Here is a 10,568-nt window from a genome sequence, read left to right as displayed (position 1 = left end):
GCCCAAAATAACCCATTTTCAAAATTCTTCTAGCCCAAACCCATCAAAACTTGGACGGGTTGGACGTATCAAATGGATTTGAGTTAGTTTTACCATCTCATGTCGTATGATATATATGACATCGTACACACACAAACACTCTAAATAATTATGCAAATTCAAGTCAATAATTAGGGGTGGTTTTTTTTGGTTTGGGGGAGGGGGTGCAGGCGAAGCTAAGGTTTGTGGTGTGAGCATATGATTTTTAATCAGAGGTCTCGAGTTCTAGTTTTAGGAATGAAAAATCCTAGTAGGGAATCGTTCCCCTCTAATAAACGCTACGCTATGTAATTCAGATTAGTCGGCACTCCTGTACAAGTACAGAATATCAAATGCCAAAAAAGAGTTTGAAAAATGGGCATTATTAATGGCGAAAAAGAAATAGCAAATGATAGTGAAAGAAGCAAATATGAGAGAGTGTGATTTGTCTGTACTTTAAGGGCTATTTATTACGTTTGAGACATAGAAAACGACTCAACTCTAACAAGGTACATCCACCACATTCACCAGTTTGGCTTTCCCGACAAATCTATATATCTCTTTATATTTGGCCCCTCTTTCTCTTTTTATTTTAACCATTTAGCCTTTTGTTCCGATCAATTTAAATTTTTATCTCGTATATAAACTCTTCTTATGCTAACTCTGCTTGTGAAATCTTGTATTATTTCCTTTTTTCTAGGATAATATTTGTGATTGGCCTTCTCAACTGTGTATCGATCGAAAGACAGCGCAATACAATGGTTACATCTAGTATGTCGCCCTTTATTCCCGACATGCCAAGGCTGAGGTTGAGCTTCAAGCCCCTCCAACATTCTCTATCAACTATTCAATTTTTAAAAATCTCAAATTAAGGATGAAGTAATTCTCATTAAAGATGATAACTCGATGTTATGGGTTAAATTTGAGCGGTTAAAAATAAGTTAAACAAAAACGAGTCAATATCCAAGTAGTCTCATATTTTCATGCAAGTTAAATTCGGATTGGGTCATTAATGAGGGTTGAAATCCCAGGAGAATGAGTTAAGTAAAACATTTTACGAATAAGATAAAAAATTTATTCGCACCAAATATTTATACCAAATTATTAAAATAATATTGTAAATTACAGAAAACGTTTTTCTTGGTATGTGTCTGTAGCCATTAATACGAGTCTCGTTAAGAGTATTAAGGTATCACGAAAAAGGGTAAAAAGGAAAAAATATGCTTTAGGAATAAAGCACCATCAAAATCTATTACTATCTCTATGGTAGAGGTAATCGTAGTACTTTCTGTTGTTAGGCTTGTACAGATAAGTTTTTACCGTTATATATTGTACATTAGTCTGGATTTTAGTTGTATAGAATCTTCATACTATCATTGTAATTTAACGAAGGTTGTTTATCCTATATCCTAAGTTACCCATTCTTGCTTTTTGAGTTTATATAAGAGATGTTTTAGACAATCAAGTTGAACTATTAATTTAGAAAATAGAACGACAACTTAGTATAACCAATTAAACTCATTACTGTAAATTCTTTTAACTTAAATCTATGCTTATTATATAAAGTTACATGCAACAACAACAATAAACCCAGCTTAATTCCATACGTGGGTCTGAGGAGGGTAATATATGCGCAGCCTTACACCTACCTTATAAAGGCAAAGAGACTGTTTTCGATAGACCATCGGCTTAAGAAACAATAAAAATAAAGTAATAAACAATAATATAATAAGTAATGAAAACTAGTGACAATATAAAAATACATGCAGTTATCTTTTATATATATGATTTGATTGGGTAAGTATAAAATGCATAAAACTTAACTTGTAAAAAGAACAAATGCATAAAAAAAGAAGAAAGAATTTAAAAAAATTAAAATTAAACACACAGAGACATTGCGCCCCCCTCGTCCGCTGTGGTGTCGCATAGATTGATAGGGAAAGGGCATAGCCACACCACTCTCTTTTCTTCATCAGCACATACAATTATAATGGCAACAAACAAACAAACAAACATGGGTAACACCCCCCCCCCCAACCCAAAACTCGCTACACCCCCTGCCCTCACCCCACCATGAAAAAAAATATTAGATGAAAAAGTTTAATTTTTGTACGCTTACGCTATACAACTTATTTTACACTAATCGGTTACCTAAAAGATAAGACCGGTAACCTATTACAAAGATATATATACACCAACGTGGTGGAGATAAGGGAGTTTAATAGCATTCCCTTCATTGAAAAATTACACTGCGCAACAAGATTAAATCTTTTGTTATTATGTTTAAATTGTTGATCAATTTTCTTTACATAAAGCAAAATTCTAGTGAAGTGGTAAAGAAGTTCATCGAAGCGTTTTAGGTTTTCGGTTCAAATTTTAAGTATGCATTTTTGTGAATCCACTTACATAAATTCTTCACTCCGCAAGCAATGGCGGAGCCACCTTACAGAAAGGGTGTAAAATAACACCCCTTCACGGGTAAAATACATTGTGTAGGTAGGTAAATTTTTTTTATATGTATATATATTATGTGTTGACTCTCCTTAATTTCTGGTGTGTTTACTTTTATATATTTTGACATCCCTTAATAAAAATTTTGGCTCCGCCACTGTTCGCAAGTAACACCGATAATATAAATTTTTTACTTTGATATCATGTATGTATGTTAAATTTAAAAAAAAAAGAAAAGAGGCTTCTTTTCTTCTTCTTGACTTATTTTGTGGATTGCTTGCATAATACAGCCAAAACCTTCTCTTCCTCATCCTCCCAAGTTAATTCCCAACAAAACCCTAACCCTTGTTTGGCCAATATCTGACACTTCTGAAAAGAAGCCCACATTAATTCCTCAAAACCCGGTTTTCTATGAACCGGATATTATATGGGATTGATATCCTCTATAACAGCTAGCAGTATTTGCAGTAACTTTTTGCTTTTTCCTATTCACCAATTTCCTTATTGCCGTGGGCACTATTGAATTGAGCTAACCTAATTTTATTTTTATTTTTTTAGTTTTGATAAAAGAATTACAGAAAATTGTATTCTTTTTACAATGAATCTCAATATATATTACAGAATATTAAAGGATAGTAATAATTTACCTAATCACACATCAGTTTTCTTAGTTGAGAAATTGTTGTGATTGTCAAAAAAATTATATCTTCTTTTCATTTTTGAGCTCTTATCAAGCCTACTTATAGGAAAAAATCATCTCGAAGCACTATGGCAGACTTTTGTCTCTGTTATCCGAGTCTGGTATTATAGTCGACACAACGTTTGCTCCTCAGGAAGGAGACTTTTAAAATTTATAGTTTTAAACATATCGTAATATTTGTATTATGACTAAAACACTTTTGAACTCGTATAGTCTTACACATATCACAATATTTATGTGGCTATAAACAGAGGTGGATCCAGGATTTCAAGAGGATGCATGAGTGCACTATTGTGAAGAGGTAGATTAAGAATTTATATTTGACGGGCTTAACTTTAGTTCTTACCATGAACCCACTACACCATTGAAATTATAGGTTCAAAATTATATTTTTTTTGAAATTTTAGTAATTTTCACATATATTTATACTATGTGCCGAAAATAAGACCGTTTAGAGTGAGATTTGAACTATCAATTTCATTTATAGAGGTATACCCAATAATATATAATTGCACCATAAGAGTCTTTGAGCATGAGTTCACACACATATATTTAAGTAATTTTGAAAAAATATAATATTGTTATACATGGTTTCTGAAGAGGAGTATGGGTTCACGTGAACCCATATCCCTCAACTTGGATACGCCTCTAGCTATAAATACTAGTTATTTAGTGTAATATGAGAAGTTTAAGTTAAATCATTTCGCATTTAGAAAAGAATTTTTTTTTTTGTAACAACCTAAAAAGGAAATAAGATAACGTAAACTGGAATGGAGGGAGTATGTGTTTTTTATACACCTATTTTATTTACCTTTGTGCACAAAGCGCATTTTGAAAGCATTATACTAACCAACAAGGTTATGCAGGTGATCTTTTATTCTTAACTAGAGATTTGGAATTCTAGTCGTGTGTATAGAGTCGCCGAATGAGAAATAACCCAAAAAAAAAAAAGGCAATACACTAGAGAGAGAATAAAAGCCTATTCTCTTTAGTGTTTGCTTTACCTTTGTGCTTCCAAGAGGGAGTAAAGGACTGTCTCCTCTTATTTTGATCTCTATATATTTGGTTATTTCTTCTTCCACTTTTCTTAATTTATTCTCACCATTTTCTTTGTTCTTTCCCTTAAGATACAAGTCCTCAAATAAACATGGCAAACTGCATTGATTCTACTAATTCTGAGCAACTCTGCTATATCCCTTGCAACTTGTGCAATATTGTTCTTGCGGTATATATCTCTCTCTCTCTAGTGTTACTAATATGCATGTTTTTATCTGTATCATATGTGTGTGTGTGTGTGTGTGTGTGTGTGAAGTTACTTTATTTTCTGTCTTTTTACTAGTTGAATAAAGCTGATTTGTAATTCAGAGAGATTGGTTATTTTGGTGGTATTATAAAGAAACCCATAGGTTTTCTCACTTGTTTTTGCTTTCAGAAGTCAAGTCTCAATCTATAGACATCTCTTTTTTGCATTCTTTGATCTTTTGCAGTACTCAAAGAAAGTGATACTTGAAACACTAAAGCTTTCTGTTGATTTTAGGATTACCTAAATTCAAAAAATACAAATTATTGAAGATAATTATGATCAAGAAGTGTCCTTCCACTCCTTAGATTTTTCTTATTTCTGTGTTGTACCTTTCTCTTTACTGAAAAGAATGCACTAACAGGCAAGCTAACAAAGTAGTACTACTCTTTAGTGTGTTATCAGAAAAGAGCTTTTCTTTGCTAATGGTTTCATTCAAATGATTTTAAGTTCTCAGTTTTTTGACCATTTTCTTGGAAGTTCCACCCTTTGAAGAAAACCAAATTGTTCTTTTAGGGTTTCTTTAGAAGCTTACTAAGCTTTAAAATATGACTGACATAGATATGTTAATGGTAGAATTCTCATTTTCAAATTTTGTTCACATCTTAGATCTAAAAATTTACTCCATAAAAGAGCCGTATGAGCACGAACGAGGTAGCTTATGTTTTTTTTTCTTATTCTCACTACCTAGTTTATCGATTTATGGCAATTTCTTGAACGGAAAAAATAAATGCTTTCATTGACTACTTTGATTTTAGGGATTTGCTTCATCGTTAGCTAAAGAAGAGAAACAAAGGGGAAGCTTAGTCCCATTGTAGTTGGGAGAATATATGAAGTTTCTCTCATTCTTTTTTGGTGCAATTGTGGGAAGAGATCTCAAGAACTAGACCTTTACCTTCCACCTGAAATGGCCTCTCCCTAAGCTCTATAGACGGACATAGATGGTTCTACGAGTTCAACTGAATCTATTATTTTTTGCTAAAATCATAGTAAAACATTAATTATATGCTAAGAATGTTTTTAACATATATAATAAATATAATAAAATCACATTTTTTGTGACCATCACTCACTTGTGACTAGATCTTCAAGAAATTGCTGAGTTTTACATGACTCCTAGTTTTAAAAAAAAAAAAGTTATTTTGTTTCGTTTCTTTTTGATGTTATTATATTAATGGGGTTTAATATATATATAATTGCAGGTGAGTGTACCATGCAGCAACTTGTTTGATATAGTGACAATTCGATGTGGACACTGCACAAATATGTGGACTGTAAATATGGCTGCTGCATTTTCTCAGGTCAAAATCCAAAAGGAAACATTTTTTTTTGGAAGCTCAAATTGTGGGCGTTATGTTTTAATTTGTATACATAGGCTTCTGAAATCTAGGGTTTCTAGGTTTTGCTTCTTTTAAGGACATAAATATACAGACACTAATACTCAGGATATTGAGTTATTAAATCAACTTTTTGGTTAGAATCTAACAGCCGCCACAACCAATACCTAGCTACATTCTAAGTAGACTATTTTATTTTCTGATCTTTTCTCTTTTTGGTCCTTGACCTATAGGGGTGAATTCAGTTGCTTTGACTAAAATTATGTATTTGTGTGAAAAAGAAATCATTTAATACATGTAAATCATTTATTCAAAACTCAATAAGTTGCATTTAAACTTTAAATTGTGGATCCTATTAATTTACTCGCGAACTGCTTTTAAGTTGATTTGATTGATATGAAATATTTTTGAGGTTGCTTTTTTCCTTATTGATTTGTTTCTCGTCAGGGATTTTTTGTCCTCTAATGTGGAAACACTGACCAAAACTAACATTTTTGTTTTTCCCACAGATTCCTTCTTGGATCTCAACAAAAACTGTGTATATATATTTAGCCTTTAACATTCCAAACTTATTCAGTCACTTCAATTGTTGTCATGTTATCTTTTGGTCTTTCTCATATAACATCATTTCAATCCTTTTGATAAAAAATAAACTCCCCCATGCACAATAAAATGTTGTGATTTTATTTTTTTTGAGGCGAGAGTTTATATGAACAGTTTCTCTACCTTCACAAGGTAGGGATAAAGCTACATTCACATTATCCTCCTCAGATCTCACTTGCACTATAGAATTTGTATTTATCTAACTAATTTATCTTTGGTAGACTAAGTAAAGAGGGTAAATTGCTTCATAGAAAAAGGTTTTCATAATTAAGACTTAAAGTCGAAATTTGTGATTAAAGGTGAATAGATTAACTATATGTCTATCTCATTAAGATTTATTTTACCCCATCTATCTCAATACTTCAAAGAAATTGAGAAAAGAAGAAATTAAGAGAACCTCGTGGCCTATACTTATTGATATTAATCTTCTCTTAATTACTTTACTTAAAAAAAATTAATCACTCATTAGCAAATTTAGATTTTTGTTTTGGCTGATTATTTCTTCTCATCATATTCTTTTTATTTTTGTGAGTAACTTAATTTCAGGTGTCCAACTACACTTCTCCTGAATACAAGATAGATTTTGGTTCATCATCTAAATGCAACAGCAGGATGGCAGTCCGATCATCCCTCACAAAAAATCCTCGTGAGGAGACGATTGCAAATCGACGTACGTTACCTGCTATAACATGTTAAAATATAATGATAGTGTAAAAATTCTTTGCTACACTATATGAATATAAGTTAAATACTTAATTTATTCTATTTAGCGAGATTAATTATTTATGTGTTTTCTTTTTCAGCCCCTGAGAAGAGGCAGCGAGTACCTTCTGCATATAACCAGTTCATAAAGTAAGGCAGCTCACGTGTCTTTAATAAGTTCATATTAAAATATCTATATTAAATGTGTGTTTATAAGGATATATCTTAACCACTATATATTAATTTGCTGAGTATGTACAAAATGCGTAAATGTGCAGAGAGGAAATTCAAAGGATCAAGGCTAATAATCCAGATATCACTCATAGGGAAGCATTTAGTACTGCTGCAAAAAATGTAAGTGCAAATCCTTAGAAACTTACAATCTATATTACTCCCTCCGTCCCAAATTATGTGAAGGTGTTTAAATTTCGAGACTCAAACGAATCATACTTTGACCGAAATTTTTTCATATGCTTTTTAAATTTTTTAAATTATTAATTATTGTTACTTATAGTACTTTTTAGGTAGTTTTCAAATATGCATATTTTATTTCGAAAAATTAAAGGAAAAATGGTCAAATACACCCGTGTACTATTAAAAATAGTTTACATTTATCTTCCGTTATACTTTTCATTTATATTTACCCTTACCGTTAGTAAAGTAAAAAAACAATGCCCTTATCACTAACAATTTTCGAGCATAGGTGGAGTCCATGTTATTATTTTTCACAATATTTTTTACAACAAATAACTAAACCTACTCCTTCTTAAATTAAAGGAGGAGGAAATCAACAATGATTCGTTTATTGTTTACTTGTGGATATTGAAGGGGCGTTGAGACATGACCCATTTGAGATTTTTGTGAGAGTGTTATCCATGAACTCAAATTTGGATTGTACAATTTTTGATTTTGAACATTCTTTCATGTACAGTTCTCGTTTGTGCAAAATTTCCTTTGGAATTAAACAAAAAAATCCTTAGATCTCAGCAGTGATAGACTTTAAAGGAGAAGAAGATTTTAATTAAGGAAGGGGTAGGTTTAGTCATTTGTTTTAAAAGATATTGTTAAAAAAAAGAACATGGACTCCACTTAAGCTTAAAATTTGATGGGTCTCGTGCCACTTTGGACAACCGTTAATGATAGGGGTATTTTTGTTTATTTTGCTAACGGCAGGATTAGATTATTTTCAATAGTATAGGGATATATCTAACCTTTTTTTCCAAAATTAAAAGATTTTATGTTCAAATGCATAGTCAAAATTAAAACGTTTGAATCTCGAAAAGCGAAAAGTATCGTATAAAATTGAGATAGAGCAAATACTTTTTAGCGTCCTCTCCTTTCCTCTTTTTCGAGCTCACTAAGGTAAGAAACACCTCATTTGTGTCTATCTAGCTGGGCAGTTCATCGGAAGCTATTCGAGACCAATCACTAATCACTCTTAGATTTTGTTTTCTTTTCTATTGATTTCTAAAATGATGGGCAAATGCCACTATTTCCACTCTTAAAATTAAAATGTTTGAATCTCGAAAAACGAAAAGCATCACATAAAATTGAGATAGAGGAAGTACATTTAACGTCCTCCCCTTTAATTTCTTCCTCTTTTTCGAGTTCACCAAGGCAAGCGACACCTCACTTGTGTCTGTGTACTGGGTAGTTTATCAGGAGCTGCTATCTAGGAACAAGCACTATGCACTCTTAATTTTTTTATATATATTTTTTCTATTGAGTTCTACAAAATTGACAAATGTCATTGTATCTTCTCTTAAAAAAATTCTTTTTGACTGCTTTACTTCTTATTAGGATTAGGATTTGGTAATTACTGATTTAGCTATCTTTTGGTTTAGTGGGCACACTTCCCTCACATTCACTTTGGGCTCACGCTGGAGACCAAGAATCAAGCTAAACTTGAGGTAACCATTATTCAATCCTTCTTTTTCTCTTAACCCAAAAGCATGACTTTTATATTACCTACCAAGAGAACAATATTAAATACGTAATCATAAACTATGCTAGTTATCTCTAACAACTTAAACTTTTAAGTAGTTTCGATGAAATAGGCACATACTCCGATATGTTATCAGAACATCCAGAGATCTTGGGTTCAAATCTCACCACTCAATTATCAAAAATAATTTAAGCGTGCCCTCTCTAACAGTTTAAATTTTGAAATAAGATGATCACACGCATCAACAAATACTACCTACAAAATTTTCTGGGACAGTGATGCATTTTTGTTAGTACTTCTACTTCCACAAACTAGCAATCTTAGCTATGCATGTCAAAATACGAGTTTATCTTCTATGAACTAATAATAGTATTAGCAAAAATTATGTACACACCATTAGGTTACGAGTACCTAGGACAGGCAACTGTCCATAGTATATTCTTGATTCGATAACATCATTCGAATTAACATGTGACCAAGGACAAAGTTAAATTAATTTAATTTTTCAAAATTGGCATGGTATTGTGGTAACTTAATTTAAGTATTGAGTTCAGCCCTAGGGCATAGTTTAGTAGCATGCAATGCCCATATTTAGGGGCCATACAGAGATAATAAGAGGGAAAGCGGTTCAATTAAATCTCCTTTGTCAAATTTTTTTGCTGTATAAATAGGTTAATATCAAAATTTTAGTATATAAACCATTAAAAAAGGAAAAATTCTAGTGTAGTGGTAAATGAAATTTCAAAGTTGCTTTAAGTTACAAGTTTGAATCCCAACTATGGAACTCTTTTTTTTTTAATTTCCTTATACAAATTCCTGGTTCCGCCACTAACCTCGTTATGACTATACGGGCTTTTTTTAGTTTTTAAAAATATATATTTCCTTTATTTAATTATTTGCTTTCATTCCTATATGCAGAATGCAGAAAAGCATATAATGCATAGGGCTGCATTGCCAAAAATAAAGACCTTCACCTTCTGAGACTGAGATTCTTTACATGTTGTGTGTTGAATTGAAGACAAGTTAGAAATCAAGGTGTTCTAGCGTGTGAGTATTATTTAATATGAGACTCTTTTATTGTTCTATTTGTTGCTTATATATTTTATAATTTGTAACTTTCTTTAATGTCTACATTATTTTTTCTTAATGAGAAAATTTCAATTAACCTTTTGTATTTGATATTATATGCTGCGTGGGAGGGATAGGCACTGTTTAGATGTGCTATAAGAAACTTCACATTCTTTTCGACATTTGAGCACTTATTATTCATTATTGGTCTTAATATTACTTCCTCCATTTCAGTTTATGCTGCAATAGTTTTTTAATATATTAAGAAAAATAACATTTTAAATATGGAACTAATTTAACTTAATTTTTTTTTTCCGCTAGTGACAAGCTTTTATAACCATATGACAATTATGACAAGTTTAAGATCACAAATTTAAAAAATAATCTTTTTTTTTCCCTTAAGCTCTATACTCAGTTAAACTTTGTCACATAAATTAGAATAAA

At 31.5% G+C, this 10,568-nt stretch overlaps 1 protein-coding gene across 1 annotated transcript; it reads left to right on the top strand.

The window, feature by feature from the left end:
• Nucleotides 1–4,173: 4,173 nt before the first annotated feature.
• Nucleotides 4,174–10,238, top strand: LOC107808962 (axial regulator YABBY 5). Its single transcript, XM_016633526.2, has 7 exons — nt 4,174–4,394; nt 5,672–5,770; nt 6,956–7,079; nt 7,213–7,261; nt 7,390–7,465; nt 8,956–9,021; nt 9,975–10,238. Exons 1-7 carry the CDS (start codon nt 4,317–4,319, stop codon nt 10,035–10,037), a joined length of 555 nt encoding a protein of 184 aa, XP_016489012.1. The 5' UTR covers nt 4,174–4,316; the 3' UTR covers nt 10,038–10,238.
• The last annotated feature ends 330 nt before the right edge of the window (nt 10,239–10,568 follow it).

Source organism: Nicotiana tabacum, chromosome 21, assembly GCF_000715075.1.
Source record: "Nicotiana tabacum cultivar K326 chromosome 21, ASM71507v2, whole genome shotgun sequence".
NCBI classification, from domain to species: domain Eukaryota; kingdom Viridiplantae; phylum Streptophyta; class Magnoliopsida; order Solanales; family Solanaceae; genus Nicotiana; species Nicotiana tabacum.
The sequence above is the reverse complement of the archived record's forward strand: the minus strand, read 5'-3'. Positions and strand labels throughout refer to the sequence as shown.

Excerpts from the sequence above, each read along its gene's own strand:
- LOC107808962 (XM_016633526.2), top strand. The coding sequence starts at position 4,317 with ATGGCAAACTGCATTGATTCTACTAATTCTGAGCAACTCTGCTATATC. Across the intron at positions 7,262-7,389 it reads GCATATAACCAGTTCATAAA|AGAGGAAATTCAAAGGATCA; the intron begins GTAAGGCAGCTC and ends GTAAATGTGCAG. Across the intron at positions 7,466-8,955 it reads TTAGTACTGCTGCAAAAAAT|TGGGCACACTTCCCTCACAT; the intron begins GTAAGTGCAAAT and ends CTTTTGGTTTAG.